The 20000-nt window shown below is 38.4% G+C and overlaps 2 protein-coding genes and 1 long non-coding RNA gene across 3 annotated transcripts in view; all 3 read left to right on the top strand.

The window, feature by feature from the left end:
• LOC138018804 (uncharacterized) overlaps positions 1–1327 on the top strand; it is a 2741-nt gene extending 1414 nt beyond the window's left edge. The window contains exons 1-2 of the long non-coding RNA XR_011126072.1: positions 1–104; positions 1002–1327. The exon at positions 1–104 is cut by the window's left edge and continues 1414 nt beyond it. This is a non-coding gene — a long non-coding RNA (uncharacterized lncRNA). The remainder of the gene's footprint in view (positions 105–1001) is intronic.
• The window catches only part of LOC138018803 (neuroguidin-like), a 33020-nt gene extending 22133 nt beyond the window's left edge, over positions 1–10887 (top strand). The window contains exons 10-17 of the mRNA XM_068865479.1: positions 4574–4605; positions 5731–5792; positions 8238–8286; positions 8793–8876; positions 9703–9728; positions 9867–9897; positions 10303–10339; positions 10797–10887. Coding sequence (XP_068721580.1) covers positions 4574–4605; positions 5731–5792; positions 8238–8286; positions 8793–8876; positions 9703–9728; positions 9867–9897; positions 10303–10339; positions 10797–10822 — 347 coding nt within the window. The 3' untranslated portion in view covers positions 10823–10887. The remainder of the gene's footprint in view (positions 1–4573; positions 4606–5730; positions 5793–8237; positions 8287–8792; positions 8877–9702; positions 9729–9866; positions 9898–10302; positions 10340–10796) is intronic.
• A 7340-nt stretch (positions 10888–18227) lies between these two features.
• On the top strand, positions 18228–18689 carry LOC138020535 (nuclear apoptosis-inducing factor 1-like). Its single transcript, XM_068867506.1, has one exon. It carries the CDS (start codon positions 18228–18230, stop codon positions 18687–18689), a length of 462 nt encoding a protein of 153 aa, XP_068723607.1.
• The last annotated feature ends 1311 nt before the right edge of the window (positions 18690–20000 follow it).

Raw genomic sequence — 20000 nt, 5'->3', positions numbered from 1 at the left:
AGAGTAACCATGTTGGTCAACTTTTTCATATTTATAAGTTTGCAAAACGGCTACAAAAACACAGTCATGTGCAGCAAAGCTTTGGAAGCATGCAAACACTTCAGGTACATTATATAATAATAATAATAATAATAATAATAATAATAATAATAATAATAATAATAATAATAATAAGCCTTACAGCTTTAGTTAGATGCGTACCCCTGACTGAAAGTTGTTTAACACTAAAAGTTAGTATGAACACCAAATAATAATTATTAACAATTATTGTTTCGCCGAAGGCAAGGTGAATATCGGTTAATAAAAACCGAGATGAAGTTGAGGTTTTTATTCACCAACATTCATAAAGTCTGAGGGAATATCGGAAACAATGATTTAAATTTGCCTGACAATAGAAGCAACTCAATTTCTTAGTAAATGATGCCATCATGCAAATCGCCTATTACATAGTTGATTATTTGAATAATACACATTTTCTTTAAAACAATTAATTTATTCGTCTGTCACCGGAACAAAACAGCTTGTGGCTATTTTGAAAAAACCGCTTTGGTGATTATCACGTAATAATAATCATCTCAATGACAAGCAATCAGTGCAGAGAACTTTCAGTAATTATACTAATAAGCATATAATTCCTATAGCACAAGACAATAATGAACAATAATATTATAATTCCATGAGTGCATGTTGATATGAGATCAACAACTCAATCATATCCATTGATTATTGTTTTATTAAATTTTCATTTGATTCACAACACTTGGACATATTTAAAGGCAATCAGTTTCCAGCGTAGTAACACTTGGCGCAATCAGTTTCCATATTATGTCATACTGTATAAGAGCTGTCAACTGAGAGTGAGTGAACCAATCAGAAAGCGAAAAACACAGTATCCGTGGTTCAAAATTTCATAATGTAAGGTATTATCTTTCCCCTTGTGCTTACTGTGTCATTATTCACTTTCTGTGTACTAATGGTTTTATCATTGTTTTTGTTTGTAGGAAATGGTAGCCATACCTGATTTATGAAGAAACTGAAGTTGTGCAGTAGTACAGCAACCTACTTTTACTCTCTGCAGATTAGCTTTCTTGGTTCACGGAAAACCCTTTTCATTATTGTAAATACATTGTAGCATCATGGAAGATATTTTCAAACAGGTCTGGAGAATGTTCACCACCAAAATTTCCCATTTTGTCTGGATCATATAAGTTCTTTCCTCCTTTTGTTTAGTGGTTGACTAGTGACTTGTGAAATTGTATGGTGCACAAGAGAGCTAAATGCAGTGTCTCCTTTAGTTGTAAAACATATATTAAAGGAACACAAATAATATTGTCATTGTTCTTGAGTAATGTTAGGATTTAGTACTGCCAGTGGTATTACAAGCGTCTCTTTTGAGTGGATTCCCCAACTTTCTGCTAACTTGACCCAAACAGATATAGGTGGAGAACAAATTTGGGAAAATGAAAGGAAAAAATACTAAACATACATCAGTTGATTATTACAATACACTATTTTGTTTTGTTCAATATTATTTGCACTAGAAAGAAAATTAACGACCATAAGAATTTAGTCGGTGATAAGGAAAAGTTTGTTCTGACTAAAACCTATATTGGAAATTTAGGCATTTGGGGTGCTTTTTCACAGGGTTACATGTGCATGGTATTAATTTTTATGTCAGTCCAATATTTTTCTTGAAAACTGTGTTGTCTCTATAACTTTGTCCTTTTTTGTGAAGCATGACATTTTCTTCTCTCAATTCAACATTTGATTTGTGTTGCTGATCTTGTTTTTCCAGCAAAAGTGTGTTATGTTGAATAATAATTATTTTGTTATATAACTGTTTTTGCCCCCAGCAGCGCATGCTCTCATTGGTTACTTCAAGGTCACATGACATCTAACAAAAACACTTTTGTCATTCAAAAGTCTCTGAGCGGGCAACAGTGCAAAATCTATGACGTCAGAGGGTAACAGTGCACTGTTGCCCGCAAATATTGACCGACGACCACCGTTGCTGTTCCCATTGCACGTTTTCCTATTTGTGCTATATATCAAATCACTTAATGACTGGTCTCTCAGGAAACAGTTCATTTTGTTTCCCTCATCTGCACCTCAGGGGAACATTGAAATTTTTAGGGAAACAAAATGAAATGTGTCCCTCAGGACCAGTCATTAAGTGTTTACTGTTGGGATAATAGCAAAATTATTGACCTTGGGTGTTTGGTGACACAGCTACATTGTAAAACATAACCATTATGAAAATGATATCTGTTTTACCTTATTATAGTGAGCTAACTTTTTGGTGTGGTTTTACTCACAGGTCTTATAATAGGCCAAAAGCAATTTGAGAAATTCATGGGGTTGTGCATCGTGTTCAATGCAGTTTGTTCTGTGCATGTAAATAATAATATGAAATGAAACATGTTTAGTGGCACTCAATATAATGCTAAGCAGTGTACTGCTGTCAGTGGTGTGTGTGTCTTGGTGAAGAGGGGGGGAGGGGGGGGGGTTAGTACTGCAAAGGCATTGGCATGACTCATTGTCGTAATGAGCTAAACCCAAATACTTAACTTCATGTTTTTTTGTGAAAGTTTTTGTTTTCATTCTCGATTTTTCTCTGCTTAATATCCAGCTCCTGCTTTTGATCCTTGAGGGTTTTCTACCTGTCTGGCTAATTCTGTGTAACTTAGTGCTTCAGTTCTCTTGGCAGATTTTTGGCACTGACAAAGAAGGGGACGTAGAATTTATATTGAGGGGTAGGGGAAATTCAATTCAGGGCAGATTATTATTGCAACTATTGTAATGTTATTACATCACTCACCTTCATTGGTGAAATGTATTCATCAATGTGGCAAATTCTGTAGTCTTTGTGAGCCAGTAGCAAGTGAATAAAAATTTTCTAGTGTGGTGAACTGTTTTGCTGGCATCAAAAGCCAAAAAAAGCGCTTTGCACATTGAACTAGAGCACCTTTGCTGACATTTTCAGTCTCTAAACGGAAAAAGAAGCTTACTTTGTTGAATAAACTTAACTCGCCCTTTGCAAAGAGTCCCATAAACCTGAAAAAGCACACAATCCCCCGGTAGTCAGATGTGACAGTTGACATATTTTATTTTTAGTTACACAAAACATAGCAATGAACTTTGTTGAAGGGAAGAAAATAACAGGGTTTGTTGTCAATATTTGCCGCTGTTTAATATAACGGGCAGCCGCTCTGTCGCCTTGGCTTATAAAGCGAGAAAACTTACATTGTATGAACAATGTCGACAAGATATTAACTCGAAGTTAAAAACATACATGTACGCTATATGCATTTCAGGACAACTTACGATCCCAAAACCTCACAAACTATATCGAGTGGCGTGAAAGTATAAGGCACTGGACTTCGCTTTTCTGTGTAAAATCAGTTACAACTGTGAAGACGAACACTAGCGGTAAAAAAACCTGCTTCTCTTCAAACTTCGATTTGAAAAAGTCTCTCTTGGTGTATGAAATCGGAATTCCACCTTTAAACACCTCTCAAAAATTTTCATATCAACGAAAAAAAAGTCATATTTGATATGTTTCGCGAAAATAATTTACCTCCAACATATCTCTGTTCTGAGCTTAAAGAGTAACCGACCACCTTAAGAAACGCAAAACTCTAAACAGCGAACGTTAAATGAAGCTTCGAAGCTCGTCAAAAACTCTATTGCTTTAGGCGAACTGGTTTTGGTCCGATCTCTTCCCTGACGGCTCTGAAGCATCGTTGAATGATGGCAGATTCAGATAATCTTTTTGCAAATTTTCTCAGAGAAACGCCAGCGACGTGACAGCCTCCACAATGACGTGGTGGATTTTGATTTGTCGTCCGCCATTTTGAAAATGGAATGGCGGCAACACAAGTGTGATTCTAGTGCGCATGTCTAGCGGTTTTTGCGCTCTGTCTTTGGAAGGTTTATTACATGAAATTCGCCCCATATATATAATAAATATACGTGTTCATACCTATTCACTCGCTTTTCACCCATAACTTGAACTGGCAACTGGCCAGCCCCCAGATGGCTTGATAACTTGCATGTACAGTAGTTGGTAGAAGAGTGCAGATCACAAGTACTGATTCATGGGTTTCACTCCCTTGGTGTGTTGACTCATGAGTGAAACACCCTATCAGGTCACCGATAAAACATCACATGCATAAGCTTTATCCCTGATAAAACTCCCCTCATTAGAATTCTTCATAATAACAAGGCATACCTTGTTTTTCTTGTATGCTTAATATGTTCTTCTCTTGCAGTTTGAACCTTTGTTCAGACTCCAGATAGTTCAAAAAACTCACACCACATGTTTTATCGGGTCTAAAAGCACTTGGCTTCGCCTCGTGCTTCCGATAAAACACTGCTTCTTGTTTTTTAAACATTACATAAAACCTAGAAAGATACTAGTGACTTTCAAATATTGTGTTGGGTTACTTGAAGGCAATTCCTCAGTGATGCAATTTCATTCTTAAGCAGTTATTATGTGTCACTTTTGAGTTGACTTTTCTTACTTTTGATTTTCGTGTTTATACATGTAATTTCCCCTTGTGTTTACCTGTAGATGAATACAGTGAAGCACCACAAGAAATCCAGGTACGATTTAAAGGTGCTACAAAAGATAAACTAAGATATGCCCACATCAGTAGACAACAGGATTTCTTAAGTTATATTTTTTGTAAGAGTTTTTGCTTTTTTTCAAGACTCCTCATGAACTCCATTTGAACATGTTATTTATTGTGCAATGGATGAAAGTTTTTAAAATTTAAAAGTGATTTCTCAAATCAACAGAACAGTCCCTATTTAAATCAATTCATTTTTGAATACCACGTGAATGTCAACGTTTAGTAGAAAAGATGTGTTTGCTTCCCTGGTTAATATTCTTTAACAGATTTTGACCCCTCCTTCCCCGTCCCGATGTGTCTACGAATTCTGTAATTATGAAACCTTAATTGTGAGTTCAGCTTCACTTGGGATTTTCTTTACCGTTCTTCTCCTCTTCTGCGCTGTTAAAAAATAAAGGAAGTTTGCCAATCCAAGACAAAAATATTTGTAGAGGGGGCATACATGGTTAATGGTATACTTGGGGTCGAGATTTAGAATACGTTTGGGTGAGTGTGGGCCTTTAGTTCAAGGACTTGCATGTAATAAGCCACGACATAACGAAGTAAACTTGACCAAAAGGTTCCGGAATGGTGACCAGTCCTGAACATTTTTGATACCGATAGTGAAGTGTTGATTCTTATTTTGGCTTGCTGCTTTGAAGTTAGTATATTTTGTGCTATGTTTGGTGAATCTCCTTCGAAGTGTCTAGTTGTCTCTGAAGCCATGGCGTAATGTAAACTGTTATAGACCGAATGCATAAATGGCGACCAACAATGTATTCTTTTGTTTATGTGCTAATTAGACTTACTAACCCCCCACTCAAGCAACATTTCTTTTGTATTTTGTCCATGAAAACGAGGCTAGTGAGTCTAATTTGCACATAAACAAAAGAATATTTTTTTGGTCGCCATTTATGCATTCAGTCTATGAATCCGAAAGAGAACACCTTACAGATCCAACTACTCTGTTTGACTGACGACTGGAACCCACCGAGATTCACAAATCCAGAAACGTTTACTGTATTTTAATTGCACGCCGTTTTAATCAGTCGAGGATCCTAACCCGCCGTTTCTCAGCTCAAGTCAATAATTGAGCACTTTGTTTTTACAATTTTAGGAACAAACTGTCACAAGGAGAAGAAAACAGAAAGAAAGGGAAGAAGAAGAAGAGCAGACAAGGTAATGTTGTTTTATAGTTGCCTTCAAGCCATTCTTATGTAATCGTTTATGTGTGCCAGCAACAGGCTGGTCTCTTGGCCAAGAATCTGAACGCTGGGGTCAATGCATTGTACTGTGGTTTTAAAATTTAGATGACCAAACCAGTCTTCTTCTGGTGCAATGTATGCTCTTTGTATACCAGCAGAATTATTATCGGTGCTACTTGTGTTTGCGCTCTGATGTTGTCGAGGTTATCACTCCTTGCTGATCATCAAAGGGTTATAGCCTCAATTCCTGTTCTTTCCAGCCATGTATAGTTTCATCTCTGGACTATTTCTAGATGAAATGTCAGGAATTTGAATTTCGTGTGCATTGATAAATTCTGTATATCTTTGTTGCATTAACGAAAATTAATTGAGTTTCACATTTCATTTGATGCAACTCTGATTGGAAGAGACTTGGATGTACAATATAGCTTAAAAAATGCAAATAACCAACTTCCTTGTCAACAGAAAGAATACAACCAAAAAAGAAACAAATTCCGATGTGTTCACTAGAATAAAGAAAACTTGAACCATTTGTTGTGGACAACCATTTGTTATTTCTGTACTCATTTCAGCAAAAAAGCAAACAAACAAACAAACAAGCCTTTCGTTTATGAATGAAATAAATGAATATACTGTACTCATTTCATTTCATTTCATTTCATTAATCAAGTCCTTCACGGGAAAAAATGAGCTCACGAAATTGACCTGCTCCCAACTGTGTGACTTCATAGCTCAGCTGGTAGATCAGCATTGCACCGGCATCATCGCAGTGGTCATCCAGTTGGAGCCACATCTCAGGTGTCTGTAAAAACGACAATTGCTCAAATTGTTCAGTAAAGTGCGAGCATTACTTGTGTCAGTCGTCTTTCGTTTATGATAGTACAATAGTATTTAATATTGCTGTGCAGCCAGGCTAATAGGAATGGTGATTTCCAAGTGGTATAATTACGTGGGATGCTCCCAGGAGGGCAGATCACGTTATAAAATTGGGGCCGTTTGTTTTCCCTCTGAATTTGTAAATGTATAGAAAATCTAACGGCATATTTTAGTGGTTACATGTTCATTCTACGTTATTCTACGTCATCCACGTGTCCAGGGATTTCATTAGAAGCCGGCAACCGGCGAACTCTGGCGGCTACTCCCCACTAAGGAGCCGGCTTCTTTGGAAAACAGTCAATATATCCTGAAGGCAGTCATCAATAAAAGTGGTTTTTGGTGATATTTTGTCCCCTCTTTGCTTGTTGGGTAATTTTAAACGAGTTCTATTATAATTTACTCAACACGCGTACGGAAAAACAACGCGATCGATTCTGCTGTCCGCCATGTTGAATGGACAGAAGACAAAGACTGGTGACAAATCTGCCTGGATTACCGCTGGACTGTCTTCGTTTTCCACATAGAAGAAACATATAAAACACCTGATTAGTTGTTAATACCTTAATGTCCTTTTCAGGAAGTGAGACTTGTTAAAGTTTCTCTGAGGAAAGGCAATTTTGCCCCTGGACCCCTAACGGGGCTCTGCCCCTGTACCCCGCTGGGGGCCTTGGCGGCACCAAGACCCCTCGCCTATGCGGGGGCCTACGGCCCCCAGTGCCGTCTACTTTCACAATTTCTCCACCTACTTCAAATCTTATTGACAACCCTGCGTGTCATGGTCATATTTCCACTTTTTGTGTTCTCTTAGTTTGTTTCCCGAAATCGGAGGTTCACGAAAGAATTTCTACTGTCGATCACCTGGTTTGGCTAAAGCTTAAGTAGTGATTTCTATTTAAGCCATTAGTACCTGGTACAGCTTTCATTTATGGTCTTACTTCTTTATCACTACAAGTGTGTTTATTCTCGTTCACTGGCAGTGTACTGATAGAACCTGATTTAGCACATCTTGAATTCCCATGATTTTTCTTCAGATGCTACGATAATTTATTCGCCGATATGCTTCGTCAGAGGAGTCTGACGGCCAGTTCTGATGACGTGATTCTTTGTTTTAAGTCTTCTAAACTTCCCTGCTTCGCATCATTCATATGTTTCTGTGATCCTTCCGTTACGTTCTCCTATTGCTAGCTCCAGACCTCGGATATTCACGTGGCTTGTGGGTTTTCATTGCCTAGTGCTTTCTTAAAATACGATTTAATGCTACAAAAAGTATATACAAATTCCTCAAACGTTTACGAGCGAAGACAATTATTTGATGTTTTCAATGAAAAGCGCTCAGATAGTCTACATATGCTGTCAATCAAAATGAACTTCTACTTCCGGCGAAAAAGTGTTGAAATATTTGATCTTTTTACATACTTTTTTCTGTTATCGACAGGTGTGACGTTAACCTTAACTTAAAATTAAAAAAAAAAGGAAAAATTTTCTGCCTCGAATTAAAGTGCGTCTTGTTAACATGTAGGATTGATCGTTTTCATCTTGATAGGTATGAAGAGGAAAACCTGATCCGGCTACCCGCTAAGAAAAAGAAAAAGGTTGGTTTTCTAAGCTATCATATGGTGTAGCCCAAGTCAACGATTTTTGTAAGTCAGCTTTGAAATCCCATCGAAACAGAATTACATGTCCAATGTTGAATTTACGTGGTAATTCGCACAGGCGGCTTTAAGCTGTTTCACAGTCTTTTTTTGTCTACGCTGACCTTCTGCTGTCAGCCGGCGATAACGTTTCTATTCTTCGCGCACCAACGAGTACAAAAATCATGTATTACAGAAATAGATGCTTAGATGCGCCAGATAAATTTTTGCAAACTTTGTTCTGCTTATGATGTGAGTCACACGAGTATAGAGTGCTTTCGCTCATGTGATCAGCAGCCATATTTGCATACTAAAACAAAAGGAAGAATTTTCATGAAAATGGATTTCAATTCCCAGTAGCATATTTCACTCCTCCAACATGGCCGCTTTTTCTTTGTTTCGCTCTTCCAACATGGCTGCCGTGACGTCATTTGAACACACACTGAAGGATTTATTTTGTTATTCAGATGTGGGAGCGCGCTGAGTCAGGATTCCATGAACTGACGTCATTTGCGGACTTATCTGTTTTGAACGCAGGAGAAGAGAAAGCGGTGAGTTCACTTCATACATTTGCAAACATCTTCATATAATTGTAATAATAAGTCTTCATCTTCATCAGCAAATGAAAGCACATCAAATAAGGCATTGATTTTTGATGAGACGGGAAAACTAGAGCAAAAAAAAACCTGAGCAGGGTAGAGAAACCAGGAAAGACAACCCATTTATGACGCTGATTGCTGTAACGGAACCCGTGGCACATTGGTACAGGTTCTTTAAAGGGAAACTCCAGTTCAACAAAAAAGTAACCTTGAGTCACAGGAAAAAACTGTTACGGTCGAGTCAATCTAAATTGTTTTCAAAGAAAGCGTTTGTATTCGAAAGAAATGAGTTTTAGGAACGCCTATTTTTGTTTTCAAATTTTGTGGGCGCCGCCATCTTGAATAATTGTGACGTGTTATGGTTGCCCTATTGTTATTAGACAAATGCTTTTTGTGTCAGAACAATAGGGCAGCCGTAACACTCAGGGATTGAGTGTTTTTGAGAAAAATATCGTGTAGCGAAGATACCGTTGACGTCACCTATTGTCATTTATGCGCCAATCAGAGCCTCATTGGCTGTCAAAACAAAGGGTCTTTTGTTTCTGTGGTTGGACATTTGAATAACAAAAGCAGTGTTTGTCAAAAGATATCTTCCCCATAACCTCTCAAAGGAGACAATAATACATGTAGATAGCGAGCTGGAAGATACAGTATTGTGTAGGCGTTCTTACACAAAGCAAGTCGTGGAGTCGTTATCCTCTTTTATCCTTCTCCTCATCATTATCATGTCTACCCAAGCGCCTCACTTCAAATGCTAACCTACTCTTGTATTCTTCAGGGTGTTGACCACTCAGCCGAATCCAGGTATGGATTTTCATTTTATTGCTCAGCGTGACGATAAACTTTTGTTAATGTGCAATGATGTTTTGATGGCAAAGTTTTAGTCACCAAAACCTTATCTCGTCATACTGCATTATTATTTTCTCAAACTTTCTTTTGCAGGCTGTCTACCAGCAAAAAATCAAAAGTTAAGGTAAACTAGATTAAACTGCTGTAAATTTGATTTTGCTTAGTTTCTGTGGAAAGTACTTCAGAAGGGTAAACATTTCTTCCGTCGAGAACCGTTAGCACAGTGGGCGCCTTTTTCCCTGATTTCCACATGCACTTTCTCACAATCGTTCCTTAAAATCAGCCTTGACACGCTGCCATGTGTTCACAAACCAGAAAGACTCGATATCTGTCAAAAACCTAAAGAGACGTAGTACTTGGATTGAGCGAAAATTCCACTGTGATCTATAGAGAAGAGAAAGGGATTGGAAGCCATTTGGTAAGAATACAGAAAAATGCTGTGGCTACCGAACAGTTATCCAAGCTTTGATCAACCAGGGGTTTTAGGTTTTGTGTAAGTGTTGTCTGATCTTTTTACGTTTGTCTACAGGTGAAGAGGAAGTTTGGGAGTGCTAAGAAGAAAAAAGGTGAATTTCTGCTTTGGGAACTATACTTCAGCAGTCAGTTGATTCTGTTTACTGACTGTAATAGTGATTTCGTTACTGAAGTTTACTTTCCATATCTTTCTATCCAAAGTTTCCGTAATAACTAACTTCCCTCTCTTCTCTGCGCCAACCCTGCTCCATAAGTTGAGTTTTTGTGGAGTTTGGCAGTTTGTCTGGATATTATATAGTTAGAGTCGACTGGACATCGGAACCCAGCGACTCGGGTTCGATTCTTTGTCATTTCTTAATCTTTTTTCTCCTTCCTGTTAAACTTACGCTAACTTACCCGGAGAGTGATCTAATGATTAGAGTCACTCTCCGGGTAATTTGAAGTAAGCTGTAAATGTCAGTTTGACAGATGTAAAGTGCCATTTATAACGAGGCCTACAAATTGTCCTTAATGTGTTATTTGATTAAGATTGAGTTTTCTTCCGTTTAGGGTTTGCGAGAAGACGTCGAAGATAAAACATGAACGTGGAAAACCATGTAGCCTTTGTCGAAATAAAGGACCATTTTCTGTGTCGCTGTCATCATGTTTATTGCTTATTGTACGTTTTTGTGGTAGTGCACTTAGTATAAGTACACTGCCATATTGTCATCGGGGCTGTCTGAATGAGTGAGTGAGTAAGTGAGTGCTTGTAACATCTGTAGGCCTGCAGCACGTGCATGAATTGTTTGCGGCCCACTTGTCGCCTTTTTTTTTCTTCATTTTCTTAATGATAAGAGAATGAAAACTGTTTGAGTACGTTATTGTCAAATTAACAGACATAATTAAGTTTTTAAATGTCTTAAATGAAAATCAGTATCGTCACGCAAGCTCACATTCCACAGACCCTCTGCAGGTCAAATAAACAAGAAAAAATCACCAGTCGACCATAAGGTTTTAATTCTTTTCCTGCATTGAAAAACCGTCTTTACACTAGATGTGAGTAAATTTAGGAAAATCTCAAGTCAAGTAATTTTTTTCTTCCTTAACGCATTAAACACAAATAATGCAAGTACTTCAAGTAAACTTGAGCACTATGGTCTGCTGTGATTGACGTGTTTGGACCTCCTGGCGCAGCCCAAGAAACCGCAAGTCGGTCGTAAGGATGGTGGTTTTCAAGTCACTTACTTGCATCGTATCGTTTTAACTTTCCGACTCAAATGAGATGCAAAGTAAAATAACTTGAGATGTTACTTAGGCCTTCACACACGCATTTTTCACGCAGTTTTTGAAACGAAAAGCAAAACTGATCAGAAACTATTCCCTTCTTCAAACCTATCTAATGCTAATGGCACGCAATACACAACTGAAAATAAAATTAAGATTGTCCATGTGAAATCGTCCTCGACTGAAAGTGGAAAACTTAACTCGGAACTGCGCGGGAACGAACCACTTTAATCCGACTCTTCCTCCAGATAGCTATCGCGGCATTGCTTCACTGAAGGCTCGGAATCTGGCTTTGAATGTTGCTTCCGTTTTCCGTTCGTGTCGATGTTTTTTTTCTCTAGCCTCCAGATCATTGCCCTCGTCTGGATAACCTTTCGTATACAAAATGGGCTTCTCGCAAGTATCACAACGGTATTCACCGGCAAAAGGAAAGGAAAGGAACTTTATTTAAGTGTCTAATCTTCTAGCGCTGTAGAACACTAATTGGGGACACTGTAAATTGAAATTAACAAGTTAAAGTAAATCAAATCAAATGTTGGTTTTTGAGGAGAGAGGATAACCGGAGTACCGGGATAAAAACCTCTCGCTGCAGCGTAGAGAACCAACAAACTCAACCCACATATGACGCCGAGTCTGGGAATCGAACCCGGGCCGCGTTGGTGGGAGGCGAGTGCTCTCACCATTTCGCCATCCCTGCACCCCAAAAATGATTTGAGTAAACTGTAGTGCTGTTGTTGGCCTTGAAGTTTGTACTTTGAAGCTGTTTCTCCTAATATAAGCTGTATTACTTTCTTGGTTCGATAGGAGTAAACCTCAAGACAGCACTAGTTTGATATGTCGCTCTGAATATCGACAGTCGTTGTCGCATCCATACACTCACTGCACGGTGATCACCACTTCTTAAACTCGAACGATTTTTTTTCTTGAAATCCTACAAATATCTCTTATTGAAGGTTTCTGATCTCCCAATTTTAACTCGAGCTCAAATCCTGCAAATATTTTTTATTGAATGTTTCTAATGGCGTATTTTGACTCGAGCAGCGCAATCGGTTGGTTTGTTTGCCCCTTGGCGATACCAGAGGTCTTTGCAAATATAGGGGAAAAACGAAGAGGCCTGGGGGCCGGCAACACATTCCTTACCTGGGCTGTGCGATTTTGCAATTTATCATTCAATTGCCCACTCAAACAGTCCCAGACCGGACTGCAATAATCAAAATGTGGTAGTGACCTTAACTTTAACCGAGCTTAAACTACAATCTCGGTCATAAATAGTTGAAACACTTCGCTTGAACAGCGAGTGACGCGCATCAAAGCTATTAAGAACGTACCCCTCCTCGTCTCTCCCATCAATGTTGCATTTACCGGTTGGTTTTTGCACTCCAATTCATAAACATCAACATTGAAGGGGGAGAGGGGGCAAACTGCCATCTGTGTTACAACATTTGTGACCGAGACGGTAACAATAACACCTGAACTCAGTAATCTTTACTGTTGGCTCTCCGTTGAGTTTAAATGTGACAAAAACCGAGTTAATGGTAATCGGACATAGGCAGAGATTTAAGACCCAATGTGACTAGATTGATATATGAATTGATGAAATCAAGTTGACGATTGACGAAATATACAGTGTTAAAACGAGTATATGTTGCCGGAAAAATCCGTACTTGGGTTGAATCCATTTTGACCTACAATAGGTTAAATTGGTGATCCTCAGTTTACCTAGGTTAAATTTGTACTTTACCTAATCAACCTCCCAAAAATTGAGAACACTATATCTTCCCTCAAGCTCTGTCAACACATCTTATCGGTTTCTGTATTAATACAGGTACCCATTGAGTCTCAACATTACAACGTAGTAAGGGAACAAAGAACTGTGCTATATGCACTTCCTGGTACTCGAACTCGGGCGCTCCAAATAAATAATCCTGTGCCTTCACCATTACACTGCAACGACGAACATGTTCAACCCAACACTGGCAGTTACTTTCATTCTTTACTTTTGTATCATCAGTCAAGCGGCTCCCCGTGAGCAGTTACCAGAAGTATACACTCGGGAGTTCTAGCATTTAAGTGTGTTAAGGGGTTAGCCCCTAGTTATCTTTGTGATAGATTTAAGACACGTGCATTCGTTCATGACTGTAACACCAGATACAAGGATAATCTTTATATCCCAGCCTACAAGTCCGCCTCAGGGCAGCGCACTTTTTTGTACCGCTCAACAAATTTGTGGCCGAAGTCTCTTCCACACGCTCTTATCAATAGTGTTAGCTTACAAATTTTTAAGTGGGAGTTAAAAGAATTCCTCTTTTCCTAAGAATCTGCCAGAATGGTTCTAAGAGTATTTTAATTTTAGCAATATAATGCATTTTAATAGATTTAAATTTTAATAGATTTTTAATTTCAAGATGTTGCTGAAATTTGTCATTGAAATTAGTTTTTAAAAGCCATTTATGGAAAAACTAATAAAGTTATTATTATTATTATCATCATCATCATCATCATGTCATCATGATTATTAATATTAAATAATCCAAGCACTGGACCACATGACTGTACTATTCTTCTCCAATGAATACAAAAAGGTCGTCTTCAAAAGTAGGACTCGAGACTTCGCCAAAATACCGTTCATATCTATTGTGTTCACTACTTGTGAATCGTGAAAATAGAATGGTAGCAATATATCTTTTGTGTAAATAGCGACTTCAAACTGCTTTTCTGGAGGAAAATACAAGCAGTGACTTTCAAAGCCGCCATAATAGAAACGAATAAAGATGACCAAAGGTCTCAAAAAACAGTCACAGGGGCCAATCATGACGTCGCAACCAGTGAGAGTGGCAGCAAATGAAAAGACCCCCAAGGGTGAGGGGAGGGGAGCGCTTTTCTCCAGTACATTCTCTGGAGAGGCTGACATCAGGAGATAATAGTAATTGATGGAAAAATACAAGTAATCGCATTTGTAGGTATCGCTTTCACCTCTTGTGCCCTCTATATCGACCCCAAGGAACCTATTTTATTGTTTTAAAAAATGACAAGTTTGATGCTTGGCATCCTGCAATCTCTTCTTTAAATATCCTGTATCCGGTTAATTTCTTCCCCCAAATATCCCGTATCCCTATATTTTTTCCTAAATATCCCGTATCCCGCTAGCCCCCAATCGGGCCTTCAGATGAAGCAATCAATTTTACACTCAAACAAGATATGCCTTCAAAATAAGAAGTTAAAGTTGAATGTTCACCCATTTTCGATACCATTTCCTTTAAAAGGAGCTAGTCAGCTTTCAAATTTCGCTCTCCAGCACGTCATTAGTTATGCTAATGCCATAATCATATGAATATTAATAATGTCCTACTATTCTGTGCCATGCTTTTCAAAATTCAATTTGTATCATCTCTACGCGGCATTTTGTAATCATAAGGTCAAACAAGCAACTTGGATATAAATGAACTTGAAAGCACGGTAGATGAAAATAACAGTAGAACGACAGAGCTTCTTTTCAAATTGGGGGAATTACCCCAGACCTAGACACATATGAATATCGGCGGCCACAAGTCCACTAACGTTTCCCTTTGTGTCAGAAGATTATTTCCAATTCAAAGTAATATGAGTACAGGTAATAGAAATGCTCAGCATGGCGGAAACGTGGCATCACAATTGATACGATTGGGTTACCAGATAGTGAACCGCTGTCAAATAAGATTGCTAAGCCCTTCAAGATGGAGGCTGATCATAAAAAGGTAACACACTGTTGATGATGTATAAAATGAGCCATGGCCTTGTAGACATGAATGTTTAGCACTATTTGCAGTTCTCTAAACAAACCCGTACACTCAATAGCCAAGTATTTAAAGTGCCCCTGTGATTAAAAAAACCACTTCCTTTTTTCCTTCAGATTTTGAAAGTGTGTTTGCTTAACACCTGACTGGCAAAATTTTGAGCTTTGATTTTTATCCAAAGGCCGCTTACTTTGAGTGTAAGTTTTGGATTTCACGGTCCGCCATTACTCACGTTCAAAACTGACCGATTGGACCTCAGACGGTTGGATCCAGGGAAAAGTGACGTCAGAGGCTCACTAGCTTAAAATTTCAGCCTGTGAACGCAGCTTATTATATATGCAAAGCGTGATTTTAAAAGTCTGAAGGCCCAAAACCCCCGTGCTGCATATTAATTATGCGGCGTACACACGTATTGCATTCTTAAACTAGTGAGCCTTTGACGTCATTTTCTCCTCGATCCAGCTCTCTCAAGAACATAATGTTAGTAATGGCGGACCATTACTAAATAGGAAAATTCCAGTTAATTAAAATAAAGAGGTGTCTTTTTGAAATCACGGAAGACATATTTTAAGGAGAAAAAAGGTTGGGTAGTAGAAGTTGTAGTATTCACCTAAAAACGACGTGAAACTGCATTTGGAGCCTGACACTGAGTGTAAGGTAATGACTGTAGCGGTCCAATTTGCTTACATTTCTTTGTAAGATTGAGGAATTCGAATTTGAAATCACTTTCTTGAAGATTATAGCCCGGGCAAACAAGCAGGTTCAACGTTTCAGTAATATTCAGTAGCTTTTGCTACATAACAACAGTTTTTCCGGTTGATCTACAATATTGTAGTTTCGAACGCTTCTCGCGAAATTTGGTACAAAAATACTGGGAATAAAGAGCATACAGCGCGAAAACAAGCACGGTGACCCCATCTTTTTATTGCATTTTTTAAATGTCCTGTGTATGAATATCAGTTGTGCCAAAATTGAAAAAAATCTGGATAGTACGTCATTTTCATGGGAATTATCTTAAATAGTTATTTTTCCCTAGAACCTCCAGGAACTGGAACCAACTCCCGGCTACTACTCAGTCGTTCACGGAGTTCAAGGAAAATGTTTCTACACCTTTGTGAGCTACTAGTATGTTAACCCTTTGGCTACCAGGGATTTGGCCGAAAAACACGTTTTGAAGCTAGTTGAGGGGTTTTTTGGTCACTGTCGTGCTGTTTAAGAGCTAAATCTCCCTACAAGCCCGTTCCCAGGTTGTACACTCCGCGGCCTTTTCAACCAGGTGCAAAATAAGCGCTTGCAAAGTTCGGGCATGCGCAGAAAACAAAATTTCGACATAGTTTTTGGGTTTAAAAGTAGCACAACACTTTCGACTTTCACTTTTCGCTTTCTCTCCTTCCCTCTCTTTTCGCTTTCTTTGCCTCATTTTTTTTTTTAACTTGCTGGGCATTTGGTAGGCTTTATTTTGGTGGGAAGAGTTTCTGAGAAACCTTTCATCATCTTAGAATTAGGTGCTCAGAAAGGTAGGTGGGTAATGGAGCAAGCTTTTCATGGAGATTTTCAGGTCAGTGTTACATGTTTTTTTTGGCCGTTTCTCCAGTTTCCTTGACTCAATTGTGCTCATTCTGGTATAGTTTGAAAGATCTCTTCTCCCTGCACAAGTTAGTGAACAAAGCTGTTCCTGACCGTTAAAAGTGATGACGTCACAAGGGGTAGATGGGACCGTGGATAAAGGTGGACGTATTTGGCCAGATAGTAATCAAAGGGTTAATGTAATTTGTAATTTGTAATATAGTCGGTGTGATGCTTTACTGGTTTTACCAACTTAATATACAGGTGAAGGTATGAGAAATTGATCACTTCTGTACCTTCCAAATATTTCTGAGCCTTCATAAAGTATTTTTGTAAAATGTCCTTTGTTGACTCCAGATAATAGGAAAGGATTTAGCGAAGGTTATCAATACCATGAGGGAAATGAGAGAAAAGGTAAGGAACCGATTTTAGTCTTCAGGAATACTTTCCCCACTTTTTTGCGAAATTTTGGTTAATTTGAGTTAAACTCAAGGCAATTCTGCAAGTTCGTGATTAATGGCAGTTGGTGTGAAGCTTTACAAACTAAGGCTGCATATTTGAATGGGAGCAAAAACTTCCAGTCACAGAGAAGAGAATTGCGGTAAGTAAAATTGAACCCAGTGTTCGGAATGAAGGTCACTCGGCACCTGGAAGCCTAGAACTTTGTCATGTTAACTCCGTTCTTGTTTACAGTTATATTCCGCAATAATATCAAATTTTCTCTGGCTATTTTTCATTAAAAATTATTTTATGCTGCGTGATCATGAAGTGTATGAAATTTTCTTTTTTTTATTTATTTTTATTTTTTATTTTTTATTTTTATTATTATTTTTTTTAATAACATTTCTACCACAGTTAACACAAACTAACGTTACTTACGGAACAATACTGAACTACTTGCATTACACTATTTACAGAATGATAACAATTATCTTTATGACATGTTTTAAAACGTAAATAAAATTAACAGCTACAAACAGGACTACGGCTGGCTTAAAGAAAAGAGTTACAATGAAGGAGGAAAGAAAAGGACGAGGCGAAGTGACATTTATAGTAGTTTATAGTAGTTTTCCCCAGGGGCCGGTTCCTGAAAGGAGGAATAAATTATACCAGGTATAACAGTTATTCCAGGGATAAATCTGATATTCTAGGAATAACTATACCAGGAATAAAAATGGGTTCCTGGAAGCATTATTTATTCTTGGAATAGCTATTCCAGGGATAAGTCTGGTATTCTAGGAATAAATCGTCCAGCAAAGGGGATTCCCACATGACAAACAGGTTTTGGCGGGAAATTGAGTGCAATGCGCGCGGGATGCCTGTGGTTAAAGCACTGTGATGGGAGTGAAGGTCGAAATTTTTCTGTATCTGTGTAAACATGGATCCAGAAGAGCATGCCGGAAACAGTGCCGAAAAAAGAAAAAGGAAACCTAATTTTACTACCAGAGAGTTGACAATAATTACAGAAAACGTGGAGGCAAATAAAGGCATCTTGCAAAGCAAGTTTTCCGACAATGTTACCAATAAAACCAAAACTGAAACATGGAAAGCCATTACAGAGAAGGTTAATGCCGTTGGTGTAGCCAGCAGAACCATCTACGAAGTAAAACAGAAATGGAAAGGGCTTTTCAGCATAGCCAAGAAGGAGTTTAGCCAACAAAAAAAGGCGCAAAGGAAGACGGGTGGTGGACCGGCACCGGGCGAGCCCTCCGATACAAGTAAAATGATTGTCGAAGTTTATGACAACACGCCCGGTTTTTCGGGAATAACAGGAGGTTTTGAGTCCGGTGAGTACCGCTGTTACCATTATTTTACACGAGGGCACACCTACCGTAACTGAAAACTTATGGAAAAGTTTTTTTTCAGGATTTTAAGTCATGTGACTAAAATAGACATGTCTTGACGTGACACGCAACGCCTGGCGGATCGATTTCGTTCTCGGCGATTTTGTTTTCTTGCGTTGAAGTAAAGGGAGAAGCAATGGCAACGTAGTAATAAGGTAACCCTTATCTAAACGTGAGTTAGACCTGTTTGCTTTAATTAACGGGAAAAAGTTGCAATTAAGTAACCGAATATCCTTTGGATTAAAAAAAAATGACTGCACGTTGTGGGACGATCCGGTTGAAATGGAACATCATCTGCTATGTTAGAAGTTAATACTCGTGCATTTATGAATGAGGAGTTGATAAAAGGGTTCAATATGCAGCCGTACCTTTCAACTACCTCCCGGTTGTCATAAAATCATGTCCCAACTCCAAAACACGTGCAAGATACTTTTGACATAATGAAAAACCGAGCTTTGAAAGAAGTCTTGAAACTTAGTCCATGTGAAATTTTTTTTAGTGTACTGATTTATGTATTGTTAAGTTTGGTACAATTTAACCTGATCTCAGGTAGGGGAAATAAAAAAAGGATCAGCTGACCATATAATTGCTTTCACTACGTAATTGTAAATCCTTTTTGCCTGATTGAATTATTTGGCGCCTCTCATTTGCATATACATATAATTACTTGTATTACTTGTACAGTGTGTTGCCCAGTTTGCAGCCACTTAAGTTTTTGAATACTATAACCACTTCCAGGAGAAAGTAAACTGACCAAAACTTTAACTTTTGTATCTATTGTAATCTAATATTTCATGTTTGGTAGTAATTTGGTTTGTAACATACAGCTATGAGTAATGACAGTAACGAATCAGCGGATGAACATCTTAGTTGCCTCCAAGTTACAACGTATTGAAACCAGTCGTTAAAACATTGAGTTCAAATAATACACATCTATGTGTACAAGATACATTTTCCTGTGTGTAACAAAGGAGATGTCCCTAAGAAACTTCTTATCCTTAACCTTTCTTGTTGTCTTAGGAGATGTGATAGCAGAAGCTCTCCCTGCTGTAGCTGCCCAAGCAGACATCCTTGAAACAATTGACATGGCAGCCCTTGAGGCAGGAGGGCTAGATTGTAGTACTGTGACTGACCCACCCAGGATAAAGGAGCCAGAACAAGTGAGAGGGGCGAAGAGAAAGAAGAAGACCATTCAGGATGACCTTCTGTAGTTGCAGTGTGAAACACTGCGACTGCAGAAGGAGACTCTGGTTTTGAAGAAAAGAAAACTTGAGCTAGAAATCAACCAGCTGGAGATGTCTCTCAGT

The sequence above is a fragment of the Montipora capricornis genome, chromosome 10 (assembly GCF_036669925.1).
Source record: "Montipora capricornis isolate CH-2021 chromosome 10, ASM3666992v2, whole genome shotgun sequence".
Classification (NCBI taxonomy): Eukaryota; Metazoa; Cnidaria; class Anthozoa; order Scleractinia; family Acroporidae; genus Montipora; species Montipora capricornis.
Note: the sequence above shows the minus strand (reverse complement) of the source record. Positions and strands in the feature narration are given on the sequence as shown.